The sequence below is a fragment of the Pan troglodytes genome, chromosome 1, assembly GCF_028858775.2.
Source record: "Pan troglodytes isolate AG18354 chromosome 1, NHGRI_mPanTro3-v2.0_pri, whole genome shotgun sequence".
In the NCBI taxonomy this organism is placed as follows: domain Eukaryota; kingdom Metazoa; phylum Chordata; class Mammalia; order Primates; family Hominidae; genus Pan; species Pan troglodytes.
The window spans coordinates 42513034-42532930 of NC_072398.2; the positions used below are offsets into that span (position 1 = coordinate 42513034).

Consider the following 19897-nt stretch of genomic DNA (forward strand, 5'->3'; position numbering starts at 1 on the left):
GAGGTGACCATCTCAGTCTCTGCACAGCTCAGCTAGAGTGGGTCATACCAGGGAACAGTAGCTCCCTTACAGGGACCTAAGTTCAAGCCCCTGCAGGGCCTCATTATAATATTAAAAATCGACAGTAGTCAGGCACTGCCCTGAAAGGTTCAAGGTCCTGATCTCATTTAATCCCCTAAATAACAAGAAAGATGCTGTTACTCTTCACCATTAGACCATGCTGCCTTGCACGCTGGGCCATGGGTGGCCTGTGCTGGCCATGCCCTTGGTCTTCTGTGAACTTGATCAAGTCCACCTCACTAAGACTCCGATTTCTATTTTGTTTTTTTAAGAGATGGGGCTCTCACTATATTGCCCAGGCTGGTCTCAAACTCCTGGCCTCAAGTGATCCTCCCGCTTTGGCTTCCCAAAATGCTGGGATTACAGGCGTAAGCCACGATGCCTGGCTACTTATATTAACCTCCAAGTAGACCATCCATCTCGGGTCTTCTTCCCAACTGGACTGAAGCTCTTTAATGACTTACATCCACTGCTACTACTTCTCTATGCCTGGTGGCTCTGAGCATGAGGCAAATAGGAAATACTTGCTCAATACTAGCTTCAGTGGTTCTTGAGGTCTTAATTTCTCCTAGGAATTACAGTGCAGTAGTGAGCCTTGGATTTCCATTTATACTGAGTTCCGTGAGAGAAGCACCCGTGCCTGTCTTGCCCTCTATGGCGTCCCAGATCCCAGTGCCAGCTTGACACATAGCAGAGATTCAGTAAATACCTGCAGGATGAACACGAGTGTGTATTTGGCTTCTGACTCCTATTACTCACTACATGATCTTGAGAAAGTCAGAAAATCTATATACCTCAGTTTCTTCATCTATAAATTTGGGATAAAAATCCTTTATTGCCTCATGGGGTTGATGTGAAGGTAAAAAATCAAGCAGTCCGCCCACCTCGGCCTCCAAAAGTGCTGGGATTACAGGCATGAGCCACCACACGGAGACTGATTTCTTTGTGAAATGCAGTTTATACATTTGTTGTGAAGATGAAATGAGATCTCAGGCCTGAAAGTGCTTAGCACAAAGTACACAGTAAGCACTCCATAAATGTTAGCTAGTGCGTCATCATCCAAATTATCATCATCACCATCATCATCATGATCATGATCATCATCATCTTCAGTAGTCATTTGTCCAAATTTTTCCATTATCATCTTCAGTAGTCATTTGACCAAAGCTTGGTCAGTGGGGACCCAATATGGGACCTTGATTCCTGATAGGCCCTTCAGCCAAGGCCACGTTATGACTTTCATGGGTCCTAAGAACTTTTGTCTTTGGGGCCAAGGGCCCCTTCCTCCATTAAAAAAAAACCCACTGAAAATTATATTCTATGATTGCATTGGTATAAAGACAAATACATCAATATCCTATATTAAAACACTTTCTTCAACCTAAATGTTCATTTTTTTCTCATGATTTTAAAGACATTAAAACGTTTTTGTGGACCTCTAAAGTCGTATGTGCCTGTGGCACGATGCCTGCTGTGCCTCATGGAGAAGTGACCATACTTTCCAGCTGTTCAGTCCCAGGTAGGGCGACTGACTGTCCCAGTGTGCTGGGGCGGAGGGTTTTCTCGGGATGCAGGGCTTTCAATGCTAAAACCAGGACAGTCCGGGGGAACCAGTGCATTTGGTTACCCTAGCCCCAGGTCTAGACAGACTCCCTTCCTCTCTGCTGCATCCCAGGGGCACCATGTGCTCTTCTGTAAAGTTGTGCCCATGTACTCGATTCTGGAGGTTTGTCTGATATCCACAGCCACTCCAAGGCCAGGCTGTGGCCTAGGACACAACTGTGTGGGCTATCTCGGAAGAAGCTCCCTCAAGGCAGGGTCTTTGGCTTGTTCACTGAGGCAGCTCCCAGAACAGTGTCAGGCACACAATAGGGGTTCATTAAACATTTGCTTCATGCATTGAAGAAAACACAAAGAAGCAGTAACACGCATGCACCCTAAACCCCAAAATAAATGTAAGGTAATTAAAAGGTTCCAGAATTTTATAAAGGTCTTGTAGGATTGCTGGTCCATGGACCCATTTACTTCTGAGACTACTGAACACCAGATGAGAATTCTGTCCTCTGCTTCTGAAAATAGATCACCGAAATCCTTTCCATTTCTGTTCTCCCCTGCTCCAGGTCTTCATGAAGCCCCCTTTTTAGCTCAGAGGTCTAAAGTTTGAACCAGACAGAAGAGGGTGACACTCAATCTTCTGAGATGGCCACAGGAATTTTCCCTTGGGACATCTTCTTATGCCCTCAAGAGTTTCTAGAAGGTCTTCCTTTGGGTGTTTTCCTCCTTGGATTTCCAGCTAGGTCCCTGTCCCCTCACCCAGCCTCACCTAGGTCAGCCTCCTTTCAGTCTCCCTGAGCCCTTCATCTGACCATTCTGCCTGAAAAGTCCTTCCTTCTCTACATCTGACAGAATTGGCCTCCTACCCCTGGAACTGACAGTGTCTTTTGGGATACCCACTCTTATCTAGAATTAGTGGATTTTCCAACAACATCAGCATATGCCCAATTATTCCAGCATTGCTTTGACTCTCTGTACGTTAGTGTTAGTGGTACAAGCCTGTGTCCCTCATTAGACTATGAGCACACCACAGTCAGTGACTGTACCTTTTCCATCTTTGTATTCCCAGACCACCCTGAACCAGAGTACTGCAGAGTTAATTAAGGATGGACGGTGGGTAGGTGAGTGAGTGGATCCCAATACCCCATCCCAGGCCAACTCTCTCCTAAGCTCTCTCAGTTCTTTCAGGCCAATTTAGAGAGTATTCCTTTGCAAATGATATATGCCATAAGGGATTGATATGCAGAATATATAAAGAACTACCACAATACAAAAAAAACCTGATTAAAAAATAGACAATGGACATGAACAGATATTTCTCTAAAGAAGATCTATATATGATCTACAAACACATGAAAAAATGCTCAATATCACTAATCATTAGGGCAATGCAAATCAAAACCACGGTGAGATACCATTTCATACATATCAGGATGCTTATTAATAAAAACAATAAACAAGAAAATAACAAGCATTGGCATGGATGCGGGGAAACTGCAGCCCTGTGCATTGCTGGTGGGATTGTAAAATAATGCAGTCACTGTGGAAAATGGTAGGGTGATCCTCAAAAATTAAACAGAATTACCATGTGATCCAGCAATTACACTTCTGGGTATACACCCAGAAGATGTGAGAGCAAGGACTCAAATATCAGAAAACCAGTATTTGAACACCCAGGTTTGCAGCGGCATGATTCACAATAGCCAAAAAAGGTGGAAGCAACCCAAGGGTCCATTGATGGATGAAACCCAAGTGTCCACTGATGGATGAATAAACAAAAAATGTGTTGTGTCCATACAATGGAATCTCATTCAGCCTTGAAAGGGAAGGAAATTCTGACACATGCTATCACACGGATGAACCTTGAAAACATTAAGCTAAGTGAAATAAGCCAGTCACAAAAGGATTAATACTGTGTGATTCTACTTATATGAAGTTCCTAGAATAGTCAAATTAATAGAGACAGAAAGTAGAATGGTGGTTGCCAGGGGTGGGGGGAGGGGAAAATAGGGAGTTACTGTTTAATTGGTAGGGAGTTACTGTTTAATTGGTAAGGAGTTTCAGTTGGGGAAAACAAAAGTTCTGGAAATGGATGGTCGTGATGGTTGTACAACAATGTGAGGTTATACTTAACGTCACTGCACTATACACTTAAGAATGGTACATTTTGGCTGGGTGCAGTGGCTCACACCTGTAATCCCAGAACTTAGGGAGGCCAAGGCAGGCGGATCTCTTGAGGCCCAGAGTCTGAGACCATCCTGACCAACATGGTGAAACCCTGTTTCTACTAAAAATACAAAAAAAATTAGCCAAGCGTGGTGGCCCATGCCTGTAGTGCCAGCTACTCGGGAGGCTGAGGCAGGAGAATCACTTGAACCTGGGAGGCAGAGGTTACAGTGAGCCAATATTGCACCACTACACTCCAGCCTGGGTGACAGATTTGAGACTCTGTCTTGGGGAAAAAAAAAAAAAAAAAGGTAAATTTTATGTTATGTGTATTTTACCACAATAAAAAATAAAAAGGGCAGGGGAAACCTGGAGGCCATGTCACTGGCTGGTTTTATCTGTTTCCCATAGAGTTGGGAGCTTCCCTTACTCTCTGTATTCCAAGCGAGGAGTCAATGCCACATCTAAGCAACTGGGCCTCCATCATGCCAAGCCCTCCAAGACCAGGCTCTTTTCCTAGGACTAGGCCACTCTCCTGGGATGCAAAATGAACACAAAAAATGACCTGGACAGCCCAGCCTAGCTCAAAGGAGCTGCTGCAGTCGTAGCGGGCATGCCTGCTCAAAACCTCCCAGGGGACTGCCCAGAAAGGTCAGGGGCACAGAAGCCTGTGCTCAGAGATCAGGAAGGGGCCTCAAGATGAACTGGTCCACCTACCCACATTCTAGAGCAAACTAAGTCATGAGGAATGAAAAAGATAAAATATATTACTTTGACATAATTTGAGATGGCTGTCACAGGGCCAGCAGACTGAGGTGGCCCTGCAAAGCTGTCTTTTGTGGGGGAAATTTGCATCTGTAGAGAATCTCCTTTAATGCAGCCAAGGCTTCTTCCCTTGTCCAGATCTAGGAGAGATGAATGGAGTCTGACATCTTTAAAGATCTGAAAGAAACATTTACCATGTCTTCTCTCTGAGGGTTGCTACCTGTGAGGTTTCATCTACATAACAAGACCACCTTGGCTAGCCAAGCCTCCTCTTCTTCCCCCCACAAAACCTGTGTTGCCACTAAAACCTGATTTACCAACCATAACCTATTTGGGGCCATGCTCTGAGCCCACAGTCTTTCTGTAACCTTAGGATGTGTATGGGCTTCTGTACCCCACTGGGGCTTGGGTCTTCATTCTGAAGGCTCCCGCGAATACACGTTAAATAAATGTGTGTGCCTTTTTGCCTGCTCATCAATTTGCCTCATGGCAGTGATTTTCAGCAAACCTTCAGAGGGCCAAGGGGAAGCTCTGCCTTGGCCCCTACAGGAGGTTCAGGTAGTGGGGACTTCCCAGCCTTCTCCAGATGTTCTCCCACTACCCTGTCATGGCAAGGTCAAGGTTAGGTCAACATCTGGCTTTCCAGCCTCATATGCGTCTAGAGAGATGGATGTGGTCATACAGTCACGGCTCACTCTTGGTGCTCCAGAGCTAGGAGCTACGTATTGGCTCACCGTCGGAGCTATCCATCCCCACCTCCAAATCACATCCTTGCCCTCACATAGTGGACTTCCTGCACAAGAATGGTTTAAACAAAGGGTTCCTCAGCTTTATGTAGAGTTCCAGATGCTCTGAGAGCCAAAGAGTGAAACTCAGCAGAATCTCCAGGCCTTGAGAGGAGTGGCTTTAGGAGTCCAGTTTATAGGTTCTGCCTGCAGGCTGCACAGGGCCCGGGTGACTGCGGGAGCTCTCTCCACCTCCATATGCTGGCTCCAGCTCCAGCTGGAGCTCCCTGGAGGACAGGGCATTCAGCCCCATAAATGATTCAGATCATTCAGAGGTGGTGTGTGGGAGCCGAGTGGTCTCCGGAGGTGAGTCAGTACCCAGCACCCCGCATACCCACACCGCCCATGCTTGCTAGAAGGGGAGGGGCAGCTTGAGACTTGCGCCAGCAGCCAGGACACCAGCCTGCGCTGACCACTGGGGAAGTGCAGCCCTTCCTGGCTTCCCTCCACCTGCAGCTTTGAGGGCTGGGGCGCCTCTTCACCAGCCCACACGAGTCCTCTCCTCACATGCTGCCTGCCCTGTTAACCCCACCCTGGGCTGGCAGTCTTGGCACCCAGGTGCTCAGGGATTAATATGTGATACTGAAACATATCCACTTAGCTATTAACTAGCTCTGAGTCTTTTAATGCTTGTGTCCCCTCACTGTGCCATAAAGGCCCAGGGGCAGGGACATTTGATCTCCTCTGTCCCCTAAATGGCCTGGCAAAGGGTCCTATCTTCAGTGACTCCAAGATGGTACTGCTGTCATGAGGCTGCATTTGTGGGCATCCTTTGTGAGGTCAAGAGCTTCAACTACTTGGAGCTTCAACAAGCTCCAAGAGCTTCAACTACTTGGAGAGTTCTGGAAAGAGCTACAGTTTAGTGGTTAGGAGCTCTGGCATTAGATTACTTGGGTCCAACTTTAGGATCTGCCACTTACTATTATGTGACCCTGGGCACATTATTTGACCCCTTCCCATGCTTCAGTTTCCTCTTAAGTAGCAACAATAATGTACCTACCTCATATGGTAGTTTTGAGGATTGAGTGTTTACCAGTAAAGCACCTAAGACAGTCCCTGACACATATCAATGCCCAATCACCAGCCATTACTATTGCACATTCCAGCCATTTCCCAGCAGCCCCTTGTGCCTGCCCTTGTCTGTGAACACAGCCTTATACCTCCACACACCCCAGTCATGAGCCCTACCTCTGGCAACTGTGTTTCTCAAAATGGCCTTTATCATCCCCAGCCCCAGAGTTCGCCAAGTCTTCCCATCTTACAGAGGGAGAAAGTGAGGCCTAGAGTGGTGGTTCCCCAAGGTCACACACAGTGAAAGCTGGGTGTGGGTTCCCAGGCCCAGGAACAGGCTCCCTTCAGGTACAGGGCCCCAGTACAGCCTGCTCCTCCCCGCTCCATCCATTGACTGTGGGTGCCCAGACCAATGGCACTGCCAAACCAGGATCTTTCACCCACTCAATATTAAATTGGGAGAGTAAAATAAACAAAAGATTTATGGGTTTCTTCCCCCCCAATCTGCCATTCCCCAAAGCTGAAAGGCAGACAGAGGGAATCTGTCAGAGCAGGCTCCCCCGCTCCCTCCCATGGACCCCTCTGCCCAACCCCCTCGGAGGCCCCACTAGAGGAAGACGGAAGACCCACGCCAACTCTCCTGCCAGCAGGTGCCAGGGCTTGGTTGCTTAGTGACCCAGCCCTGCCTACCCCCTTCCTCCAGCACAAACAGCTGAACAATCACAGCTGGGGTGGTGGGGGCTGCTCTAGGTTTGAAAAGTTGTCCTTGTATTTTCTGCTCACTCAGTGGGATTTTTCATTTCCTGATAACTGGAAAAATCCATTTATTCCACATCCAGAATCTTAGCAAGCTTCCCTTTAAAATAGTCCTGAGATCAACTTTCACAAACCTTGCCCTAAAGTACTTGCTCATGTCCCCTGGGAAAGAAGCTCCAAACCCACTCCTCCTCTGTCAAACCCACATTAAGCACTTACCACGTGCCAGGGGACACAGTGATGAACAAGCTATGGTCCCTGGTCCAGAAAATTATAGCCCATTGAAAGGAGAGATAGGAGAGAAAGAGCGGCGAGGTGTTTGGGGAGCACAGAGAAGGGGACATCTGAGTTACAACTGGAAATGCCCTCTAACACTCTGGAATCACCAGCTCCCACATTCTCCTCCTGAACCCACGCCTTCCCAGCCAAGTGTGAGCATCGACATTATAGGTGCCAAGTGCCTCTTCACTGTGCTCCGGCCAACGGAGGGGATAGGTGGAGCTTCAGTTCTAGGGTGAGAAGACCTGCCTCTTGCTCCCCACTGCAAAGCGAGGGCCCTGCAGACCCAGTTCCTGCATGTCATCCACAGCAAAGCCGGGGGAACAGTTGACCACCACTCACCACATGGGGGAGAGCCTGGAGATGAGGAGGATAATGAGGGGTTCACGAATTGGAGGCTGATGAGATGATCATGATAACAAAGTACAGTAACCCAGATTTCCCAAGACTAGAACAGGAAAAAACGGCCTGAATTTCAGCATCAGGAAATTGACTGAATGAGAAAAACAGCTTCCTACGGCAGGACATCAGAGCTTGAGAGGGGTGACTGGAGCTTATTTGGAGCCTTTCAAAGCTGGACTCTTCCCTCAGCTGTGTGTGTGGTGGGATGAGCATGTGCTTTAGAGCTGGACAAGCATGGGGGCTGGCAACCTTGCCCTTGGCTCACCCCCTTTCACATGTTACCTCATAGAATGTGTCAACTTTTTGGCTTGATGGTAGCAGAAATTCCGCCAGCGACATCTGTCAGGCACGAACACTCTGCTGCCTCCCTCCCTGCTTTTCTTGCTTAGGATGGTAAATTAACTTAGGCTAGGATGGTAAACTAACTTAGGATGGTGGTAATGAACACACCTTCCTTCCCCTGCCTGTCATGGGTTATGTGCAGTCCTGCATGGGGACAGAGGAATGGCTGTGATAACCCCTAACCATCTCCTCCAGCTCCAGGAGGCTCTGCTTTTCAGAGGTGAGGTAAATCCCCCTCCATCCTCCTCAGTGGTGGTGCAGCTCTGTCACTGTGTCTGCTGGCAGCCTGTTCCCAGCCCCTCGTGGGCAATTCCTGTTCAAACCCTTTGATTCTAGGAGTCAGGCCCTCCATCCTCCCTGTCTCAGGAGTTGCTGCCATGTCATGATAAAGGCCATGTGGCTGCAAGGCAGATGCTGAGAGCATCTTCCACTAGGATATGGAAGGGCCCCCATCCAAACACTTCATGGATGGGGAAGGGGAGCAGCTAGGGTCTGTTACACAATGTGGCTGGGGGCCCTAAGGCCTTCAAGTACAGAGACCCCCATCTCATCCATCTTTATGTCCCCCACCTGTGGTGCTCAGTGCTATAGGAAAGTTAAAAACACAACATTCTGACTGAGGCCAGGTGCTGCAGAGTTTGGACGCTGTACTAAAGAGGGAGAACCAAGTATGGGCTTCACTCCGGAAGGAAAGGGAACCTGGGAAAATTTTGGGATATGGGAAAAATAAGCCCAACTGCAGGGTAACTGACTTACTGGGGCATCTCAGTGAGAGGCTACGAGCAGCCAACACAGGGTGAGGGCCAACACAGGGTGAGGCGGGGACAGAGAGGAGAGGCCTGACCTCTGCAGCACTGCGGGGACAGATGGGGTGAATAGAAGAGGTGAAGACCCCTGAGGTATTGAAGGTGGGGGACTAGGAGGGTGGGGCAGAGACAGAGAAGTAAATCAGTTATGAGTTGGTTCTGGACATACTAAATTTAAGGTATCTGAGACCTCCAGGAAGCTGTAGAAAATGCCATTCTAGAGCTAGGAAGAGAGGTGGGGTGAGGGATGTAGGCTGGAGACTGATTAGCTAAAGCTGGGTTGCTGTGGGAGAAGAGAGGAGATGAGCCCCCAGGACAGAAGCCTTCTGTGAACAGAAGCCACAGGCTCAGCAATTCAAGCCTGAAGCTGTCTGTCACTGCAGCTCTTTTCTTCCTCCTTGCCCTGAAATCAAGTGCTCCTGATTCATGGCACTTTATCTCATCCTCTTGTCTCTGGAGAATATGCCAGGCTAGGTCTGGATCCCCACCCCATGCCCTTTGAGGTAGACTAAACCATGAAGAAGAAGAAACCAAGGACCTGCAGGACAGGTCTCAGTTCCCCACCCAGGGAGCTCCCAAAGCCAGAAGGTACACAGGTGTGAGGTACCTGGCAAGTGAAGAGCAGAAGAGAAGAGAATCGAGGTCCCCAAGCTAGGACCCCTTCAAGCTCCTAGGCTGGGAGTTGGATCCAGAGCCTGATCTGACAGTGTGCAATAAGACCTGGGATTCAGGGTTTGATACTGGCATAAAATCTTTCTTCTTTTCTCCCTAAACTGCTTGGGTGGGTGGATATTATGTGTCCCAAACTGTAAGTGAAATTGCTTTATAGGGAAAAGCTGATTCTGGATAAACTGTCTAAACCTGTGAAGACAGAAGGAGGGCAGGCGGGGAGGAACCAGAACAGAGAGTGAGGGATGGCCTGGACTAAGCGGCGTGTGAACAAGGATGTCTTGGGTGAATTCCAGGTGGTCCTGGAGGAGGTCGTCTCTCTGACCCCTCCCTAGGGGAAGTCCTTATGGTTTAGAGAACTTGGCAGCCAATATCTAGAATCCCTACCAGGCCCATGAGAAACTAGAAAAAAGGGTCTGTTCCCATGCAAAGAGGCAAGGGACTCTCAGCAGGGAAGATAAGGACACTCACATGACAAGGGTGTTTGTTGAGAAGGACAGGATGAAGTACCTGAGTCTGATGATTGAAGTGACTTGGCCATAACCTCTTAGTGGCTTGAGCTGGATGGGAAGGGAGGACTTCATTTACAGTTAGTGCTGTGTGTCTTCCCTTACATCATGTGCCATCAAGATCTCAAAGGGCTGTCACCCAAACAGCCTTGAAATAAGAGTTCAGCTTGTTGTGATGAGACTAGCAGAGAAAGCTCTGAGCAGGACCCAGGGGGCCTGACTCCTTGAATCTGTCTCTACTGAGCTGTGTGACTGGGGGCAAATCCTCTTCCCTCTCTAGACTTCAGTTTCCAGCCTAGGAACCTCTCAGGAATCTGTGACACATTCTCTTCTTGCATTCCAATTGGGGTAAGCAGTCAATTACCAAATATTTCCTAAACAGGTGGTTCCTAGATTGCAGCATATATGAGAATCACCTGGGAAAAGTATTAGAAAAGCAGAGTCCAGGGTCCCATCTCCAAAGATTCAGGAGCCAGTAGCTCTGGAGTAGGGCCCCTGAAACTCCATTCTCAAAGAGTAGTTCTGGTGTAGGTGGTTGAGGCCACCTTGATGCAACACTGAAGGTTTCGATGCTACAGAGAAACCAGAGAAGTGCTGAGTGAGGAAAAGCACCCGTCCTCAAGGGATTTCCAGTTTAGATGGGGGAGACAGGACCCAATCCCAAGAACAGAATATCCTCAGTGACAGATGAGAGAGAGGTACAAGGTCAAAGAAACAGGTCATGTCCTTTACCAAGCAGGTATGAGCAGAGCTTCCCAGGTGCCTGGCGCAGAAACGGTGGCAAGAGGCATGTGTGGCAGAGACAGCTAAATGCTCACCACAACCTGCTTCCTTTTCTACCAGGGCTCACAGCTGTACTTCACTTCCCAACCTCCCCTGTGGTTAGGTGTGGCCACGTGACTGAGTTCCAGCCAATGGCCTGTGGTTGTAAGAAACACCCACCATTTCCGGGTCTGGCCCACAAGCTTCCCATGTGTTATCCTGATCCCCACCTGCCAATCTAACTTTTTTAAATAAAGGGGGAAATAAACCTCTGATTATATTCAATGACTGAAAAGCAGGGGTTGTTTCAAGTTAGTCCATCCTGATTGTACAGGATGCAAGAGAGAAGATGCAGCAATTCAACCCAAGCAGTATTTGGTCAATACTGGCTTTTTTTTTTTTTTTTGAGACAGAGGCTCGCTCTGTCGCCCAGGCTGGAGTGTAGTGGCACGATCTCCACTTACTGCAAGCTCCGCCTCCCGGGTTCACACCATTCTCCTGCCTCAGCCTCCCGAGTAGCTGGGACTACTATTAGCCTGCCACCACGCCTGGCTAATTTTTTCTATTTTTCAGTAGAGACGGGGTTTCACCAGGTTAGCCAGGATGGTCTGGATCTCCTGACCTCGTGATCCGCCCGTCTCAGCCTCCCAAAGTTCTGGGATTACAGGCATGAGCCACCGCGCCCGGCCAATACTGGCTTTTGTAACCAAGTACTTGATGTTGTTGGACCTGAAGGAGATGCGAGTTCTGATCTTATAGGACTGACAATACTGGGAAGGGCCAGAGGAGGCAGCAGGCAGTGAATCCCACCAGTGTGGAGTTCGGACGGCATCTCTAAATGAGGCTATCCGGAGGCTGTGCCAGTCTGAAATCTCTTCTGGGACTAGTCTTGGGCCATGTAAGCCTTTGAGACAGCACACAAAAAACAGTCAAATGGGCCAGTGGTTCCAAAGATTCTTGTTTTATTTTTATTGCTCAAATTTGGAGCTAACTTATTTTTAGTATTCTTTTCTTTTCTCTCATGCCGAGGTGGTGAGGGGCAGGTGCCATGCCTGAGGCCTGGGTGTGCCTGCTGCTAGCAGAGAGATGGGGACCTCCCCAACTGTCCCAGGGCTGTGGGGTTGGCTAGTGCCCCTAGAGTACCACAGGGATACTGTCCAGGGAGGAGCTGACTGTCCAGGCAGGAGGAGATGGAACAATTACAGGCAGGGAACAGGGAGCAGTGTAGGATCTGACCTCCAGGACCCTCTTCCTCTTGCATCTTCCTTGAAGAAAAAGAATTCAATGGTGTCACTGTAGACCCAAGAAAGCCTAGGCAGATGGGGGCATGGGAGTGTGTTTTCTATGTACTTAAGTATAATATTTAACTATAGGCCGGGTGCGGTGGCTCACTCCTGTAATCCCAGCACCTTGGGAGGCCGAGGCAGGGGTTCACCTGAGGTCAGGAGTTCGAGACCAGCCTGGCCAACATGGTGAAACCCCGTCTCTACTCAAAAAAAAAAAAACACAAAACTTAGCTGGGTGTGGTGGTGGGTGCCTGTAATCTCAGCTACTCAGGAGGCTGAGGCAGGAGAATTGCTTGAACCTGGGAGGCAGAGGTTGCAGTGAGCCGAGATCGCGTCATTGTACTCCAGCCTGGGCAACAAGAGCAAAACTCCATCTCAAAAAAAAAAAAAAAAAAAAAAAAAAAAGAAAAGAAAAATATTTAACTGTGGATATAGTCAACCTTCTGTTCTTTGTATCCACAGAGAAAAACACACATGAGGAGGAGTCTCCAGTGGGAAGATAGATGTTTATCTATTAACATATTTCAGTTGTAGGATAGACACCAAGAAGAACTTTTAAGTCACTAAAGTTGTAAGATTACAGGGACTACCTGCTAAAATCAAGTGTAGGGTCAACGTCCCCTTAGCTAGCCTGCCTTAAGGAATGGAGGGATGGGAAGGACCTTTCAAAACCCGACCCAGCCTGAAGTTAAGTGTTCCATTTTGTAGAAGGTTCTGAGAGGACAAGACCTACAGTCTATCCTGGGTCATCTACTGAGTAGGAAAAGACCAAGAAGAAGAGAACTTGACAAGGAGTCCTGGAGGGATGTTAGTCCTGGCTCTACCCAAACAGATGTGTGGCCTAGTGACGTCCTTCCACCTCTCTGGGCCTCAGTTTCTCCATCTATAAAGCGAGGTGCTCTGACATTCTGCAAGCAGAAAGCTGTATTGTCCTCAGAGCACTCACCCCAATGCTCTGGGCCGGTGCCAGAGTCCTGGGGTCCCAGAGCCTGTTTAACATGCCGAGAGTTCAGAACGCCCGTGTTCCCGCTCAGATGTCAAAGCCTTAAATGGCCACCACCTGTAGGCATTTGGGAAACTGATAAGAATGGAAGCTGGCCCCACTTCCAGGGTCAGATCCCTGATAGGAAAAAAATGAACAAATATGAGGGATGGACAGAGGGCCTCGCCTGGCTTCACAGTCACCAGTCCTACAAATCACCAAACCCTATCTTTTGTGGGACTAAGGAAGAAAATTCTCTGGCCTGGGAGGCAAAAGAGGTAAGTTCTAACCTTGGGTCCATCAAAACCTTGTCCTGTGACCTGATAAGTCCCCCTACCCATCTAGGCAACACCTTAGATTGAGGTAACTATGATGGTCTTACTGATACCATCTACGTCTGCACTGCCCAAGCCCACAGGCTGGCTCTCCCACAGGCCCCATTTGTGACATGCCTGACCCAGAGAAACATGATCTAATTGTGCCTAGCCAAGTGGGAAAGTACCAGGAGAGTACTGCCTCAGCCTCCTAAAACTGTGGTATGATTCAAAACCAAGTCCCCGACCCCTCTCAAAGGAGGCACGTGGCCCCAGGAAACTGCCATTTTCTGAAAAGAGAGACCAAGCTAGGGCCCAGGGCCTGGTGCCCCCATCTCCCTTGCTGTCTCCTGACCTTTAGGCACCCCCTTCCTATGAAATGGGGAGACCTTCCCCACCCCTCCGACCTCTTCCCAAAGGGCATTGGAGAGGAGTCTTGGGAACTCCTGGGACTGACCAGTGGCAACTCCCAGGTGGTGGCATCGCACAGCAGCGAGGCTTCCCTGAAGCTCTGTTCTAGCCAGGCACAGACTGAGCAGCCACACAGGTTGTTCTGACAAGGCTATTTATAGAAGCAAGCTCAGCCCTTCCCAAATGAGGGCCTCAGTCTCTCGACGACCGGGAAACACATCAACTCCTTTCCTTGGAGACAGGAAAAAGAAATTCTCTTAGGAGCTCAGGCGTGATCTCTCTTTGGGTAAGAATAAAAGCACTGTAAGGGGTCAGAATGGGGTCAGAATATGGCAGAGCTCTTTAAAACCCTTTCCAGAAGTGATCCAAGGGAGAAAAGAGAGTGGAAAAGTGTCATTGAAGGTAAAAAGGCACCTAGAAGAATGAAAGACTGAAACCTTTGGAGGACGCTTCCCCAGCTCAGCCTGCCTCACCCTCCTCAGTCCACCCCTGCACTTGCTCACCCAGCCCTGCCCCTCCCTGGAGAGTTCCGTGCTGAAGTCCAGCCTCGTGCTGAGGAACACTGTCCCTGACCTGAATATCCAGTCAAGATGCTTCCCGTAAGGATAAGAGGGGCCATGCCCACCACCCTGAAGCATTTATCCCTGATCACCCTCTCTGGGGTTCAGTAAAAGGAGTTTCTTAGAAGGGATTCCTGTCTTCTGAGGGCTTACAGACTCCAGCAAAATGACACAGGAAGATATACAGAGGCCTCAAGATACAAGGTGGATTCAAGACACAAAGTACAGGAAGTGTTTCTGCAGGGACCAAACCAAAGGTGTATTTTCTGGAGGCAGGTGAGGAAGGAGAACTGGGGGGAAGAAGGGAGAGAGATGGCCATGGAGCAAGCCATCCGCCACACCAACCCCATCCCAGTGTATTTTCTTATAGGATATTTCTATTTCTCCCAAGAAATATCAGAAACGGTTATCTTTTCCACTGCCAAGTAAAAGAAACCGCATCTTTGCAGTGCCTCTTCCTCACCTAATTATGCAAAAATCTCACCCTCTGAAACTGAGGGCTTGCAGCCTAGCTGGCAGTGAGAGGCAGGCACAGCACCTAAACTTTGGTTTAAAAACAGGAACCATTTCCTTCCCAGGCAGCAACAAAACACTCTAGAGAAATAGTTCAAAACCTCAGCGGTATATCAATTACCTGGGGGGCTTTTCAAAATCCTGATGCCCAGGCTGTACCCCAGGCCATTTAAATCAGATGCTCTGGGCATGGGAACCAGGTATCACCAGTATTTTCTAAAGCTTCCTGTGAATCCAGTGTGTAGCTAAGATTGATAACCACTGGTCTAAATACCTAGCTAGCTGGAGTATCTGTGGGGATTTGGGGGACTTATACCACGCGGCAAGAACCCCACGGGAGGGTGGGACACCTCCCCTCTGTAGCCACGGTGTTCTGCAGGAGCCCCACCTACAGCCAGGGAAAGGGACGCCTGTCCCTTTGCCCCTCACCCTCCAGAACATCCCCTGCTCTCCAGCCTCATGAGTGGTGCCCTGGAAAACAGGTGCTAGTTACAGGGGCCTATTTTAGTTGACTCCTTCAAACATAAAATCACAATCTCTTCTTTGGTTCTTGGGCCTCTTCTCACAATTGGAAGGTACAGTGCATTTGCCTGACTTCAGAATCCAGGAAAGGCAGAGCCTACAGGCAAGATGAATTATTAACAAAGGAGGCCCCAGAGTCAGGCCTGGGGAAGTTTTTGGTTAATTTGAATTGGTGTAGCACTGCTGAATTAATGATGAGCCTGCCACACACCTGGGAAATATAACAGCTCACTTCTGTCTATAAACCAGCCCCTTCTAGGTAACCTCTCTAAGGACCTGGCTTGGAGCCCTCTCATCTAAGTAGCAAAACAAATAAACAAACTCAGCTTTACCTCCACTCCCACCAAGATACTGACAGACACGAGGCCTGCAGCCAACTAGGAGAGTGGCCAGGGCACCCAGGCTTGCTGGGTGTCTAGAGGCGGACACCTTTAGGAAACACAAGTCATGCCATCAGGAAACACACGCAAGCCCCTTCAGGTTACCCAAACCGACCCAGGAAGTTAAAGTGGTAGCATGACAGCGGCCTAGGCCAGAAGTTTTCGTCTGCTTCTAAAAACACCCTGGACTTCTGCAAAGTTGCTGGATTACGACTTAAGGTGGTTTCTGGCCACTTCAAATACGGAAGTCTCAACCGATGAATGTGTGTTTATGAATGTTTATCAACTGATGAATGTTTATCTTATTGTGGGATTGGGTGGCATTCCACCTAGAACTTCTAAGCTAGGATTTGGGGAGGGGGTGCGGTTATGAGACCGTGCACTCAGGCACAGGTGAACCTGCAGCCAATCTACCAGCCAGGGGCAGCCCCCACGTTCTGGAGAGCCATTTTGAAGAGATCTGTGGATGGAAGCGCTGTGAGGAGGGCTGACCAACTGAATAGTGCAGGTCCCTGAAGGGCTCCAGATACGATGCTCAGCCCTCAGGGCAACTGCCTGGCCACTTTCCTGACATGTGGCTTTGTCCCTTTGCTGGGAGCAAGGTTTCCCTTCTAGATTGACCACAGAGGTTATTTCCCCCCACGAAAGGCTCCTGCATTCCATTATTATGTTTACCTTTGAAAGATGTTTGCTCTGCGCATTTCTGAAAAAGGTAGTCTTAGCAGTGAAGAAGCAGTCTTCCAGTTCCTCGTCCAGGCTGCAGTACCCACTGCTCATGCTGCTGTCCACGGTCATCTACCCCGGAGTTCCCGGCCGAGGCCGCCAGCGCATCAGAGGGGGCCGGGCTTGGGATGCGGCGGAGGGAGGTGGGCACCCTTCCCCGGGCTCCGCTTGGCGTAAGCCCCTAGCTCTGAGCCCCGAGCCGGGAGCTGGTCGGGTAGCGGACCAGGCAGAGCCGGCGGGCCGCCTGCGTTTCTTTCAGCGGGGTGCGAGCGCTCGGGCGGCCGGGTAACCTGCTCCTGTCCCCGCGCCGCCTGCGCCTGCAGAGCCCCGGGCGCCCGGCTCGCGCCTCACTCCCTGACTCGTCCGGGCTCTGCGGTTTCGTGTCCCCGGCGCCAGCGCCCTCCCTCCGCCGCCGTGCAGAGCGCCATCTCCGCACCTCCCCCGCCTCCCGCGCCTTTCCTGCCCCTCGCGTAAAGCAGTTCTGAAGCCACTTCCTCTGCAAGGTTCCTCAAAGCCGGCTCGGCTGTCACTGCGCCCCTCCCCCGCCTCCCCGACGCCTGGGTGCCACCCGCCCCCGGTGGCAAGTGGACTCAGGGAACTGCAGGTCATATAAGGGATGCAGGGAAAGAAGGGACCAGGATGGACCCGAGGGGGAACATTCCCTCTGTTCTTTCTTCATCATGCACTTGCTTCTGGAAAGAGCCCATTCTCATCAGCCCCGGTGACTCAGGTTCCACGGAGTAGAAGGTGCTAGCTATAAGGGCAACACCATCCCTCCTCCCTTCTCCCCCATCCACTTCCTCACCCCCACCCCCTCCCTCCCCCATTCGCTGGGTGGGGGAGCCGGGTCAATCGGAATGGTTAGAGAAGAAAAAAATCAATATCTGCCCTGCCTGGGGAAACAGCAATATTTTAAGTTGGAAGTGCCAGAAGAAACTGCAGGGTCACCACAAACACATGCAAATCAGATGCAGAGTTATGGCAACCTAGAGAGCAAGCTGCCTTCCCACCCATAGAACTTGGCCCTCAGGAAGCCTCAGGATACACAGGAGCCTGCAGACACCGTCCAGGTCATCTGTGTATCTTCCGGATAGTCTGAGAAAGAGGGGTCTTGGCCTGATCTTGTCATTCCTAACATTGAGAAGGGCTCATTTATATTTTCCCATCTGACTGGACAAAGGAACACATAGGGCTGAATCCTTCAAAGCAGTTAAGACAATTACCCCACAATAGATCAATAGCAGTTCTAGCTACCATTGTTTGAACAACTCTCTGTGCAGGTGATTTACGTGCACTCTATCATTGACTCATTCCAATAGCCTTGAGACAGAGACTGTGTACAGATGAGAAAACTAAGGCTCGGAGTCACACAGGTAGAACATGTGTGCTGGGACTCAGCCCTGGTGTGTGCGGCTGCCTATGCCCCTAGTCACTGTCATGTACAGACCCTCAGCAATGATGAGGCTATTTGGGTGGGCACTTTGCCATCTTTAAATACAGTGGGGGCTGGAGTCCCGGCGGGGAAACAGCCTTCAGAGGCCTGGCTTTGCTACCATGTTCATGGAGTCTGATGGCTCGTGGACCCCGGAGGGCCCTGGACTGTGGCTGAGAGGGGTTATCAGGTCTCTCTCCAAATCTGTGTAGCTTTTTCTACAGTTCTGAAACAATCCAGTCCTGGGGAAACATAAGCTGGGTGGAGGACTAGACTCAGCCCCCCGGACACCAAGCTGCCAACTCCATCTTAAGCTCTGGCTACCTTCATGAGAAACCCTCTCCCTCTCCCACCTAAGCCAAATCCGTCAGTGCTCGGGAAGGTTTCAAACTGCAGCCCAATTTGGCTTCATCCTCCCACACAGTCTTCTTCCCAGAAGCCTGCGAGTGCCTGGCAGGCACAAACACAAGAGAGCTGAGAGTCAGCACCCCAGCCGGCTGGCCGCCCTCGGTGCAGGAGAACTGTCAATACCAGTAGCTGTCTTCTCTGGCAGGCAGATAAGAGGAGGGAGACGGTCAGCACCCGGGGCTGGGGTGAGCTACCGGGTGTTTGCAGGGGAAGATCTCACATTAATGGGGGTGAAAGTAGGTTCTGGCTTTGTCTGGAGCAATCTTTTTTTCAAATTTTAGAGGCTGTTTGGGGGGTTTTCCCCCAGAGAGGTGGTTTCCTATGATCCTTGGGCCATCAATAACAGCTCACCTGCTTTGTCCAGCCAGCTAAGAAACATGCTTTTCTTCATAAAAAGAACCTCCTTGCTCAGTGGGAATCTAATACTTAAGAAAAAAAAAAAACAGGCCCCAGATTCTCTGTGGCCACACTGTGTCCTTGGATTCATGCCGGGAAGCTCTGCAATGCAACCTTCACATACAGCTAATAACAACCTATTCAAACACCAAGCCAAGGTACCCCAGGAGTCAGCATGAATCTCTCCTTAGAAGCAGCACACCAGATGCCAGACCTGGTTAGGAAAGTTCTCAGGGACACTGTGTTCTTTTAGGGTACTGCTCCCTGCCATTCCAAACCTTATGAAAATCTGACATCTGAATAGGGCCTTTCAAACCTTTTTAACATCCATTATTTCCCCCAGGCTACTCTTTTATCCTAAGAGCAGGTACTATGCCCATTTTATAGATAAGGAAACTGAGGGAAGTAACTTGTTCCATCACAGCTCATTACTTTCAAAGCCTCTTGACTTCTAGTTAATGTCTCTTTCCCTCCCCTGTCCCAGCTGTCAGTGAATCTAGGTTGGGAAGAAAGCCATGTGTAAGAAGTCAGCAAAACAGAGACTGTGCTGGCAGGGACTTTAGGACTAGAAGAAATATACAAAGATCATATATAATATACCAAAGTTGGCCAGCCTCCAGGAGGAAAAATCCAGACTGAAGCCCCAGGGTCTCAAAGGAAGGAAGACAGGACTCCCTGAAGCATCTAATGGCCCTGTCTGAACCTCTGAACCTCTTCCCTATGAATAATCAATAATAGTGATAGCTTGGCCAGGGTAAGAGGGAGGGGGCATGGAAGAGTCTGAGCAAGAGCCTTTAAGGCCCTGAGATGTGATCGCACAAAGGATGGGAACTGGCTGTTCTTGTCCCTGGACTTAGGAAGAGGAGGCTGGATCTAAAGCTGTAGCAGCCAGAGCCCTAAATCCATGGCATCGTGCTGGGGTTCAGAAAGCCCCATTGAAATGATGAATGGGCCACTTTCCTAACTCAAAGTGTTAGATGATGAAAGACATTATTTTAAGCTTTTTTCCTTTCTCAGATACAATCCTGTCATGTGGCCAGATCCTCTTGTAAGATCCACCCTGTAGTTCTGCGTGTACCAGAAAAGCTGTGATACAGGCCTGGA

General features: G+C 49.6%; 1 protein-coding gene across 3 annotated transcripts in view; it reads right to left on the reverse strand.

Annotated features, from left to right (window-relative positions):
* Window positions 1–19897, reverse strand: part of RASSF5 (Ras association domain family member 5) — an 84007-nt gene that overhangs the window by 15073 nt on the left and 49037 nt on the right. Inside the window, exon 1 of one of the 3 annotated variants that reach the window (XM_001164384.8) lies at window positions 16510–17338. The exons of the other annotated variants lie outside the window; for them this stretch is intronic. Coding sequence (XP_001164384.2) covers window positions 16510–16629 — 120 coding nt within the window. The 5' untranslated portion in view covers window positions 16630–17338. Of the gene's footprint in view, window positions 1–16509; window positions 17339–19897 lie in introns of those variants that run through there. 3 annotated transcript variants of the gene reach the window in all.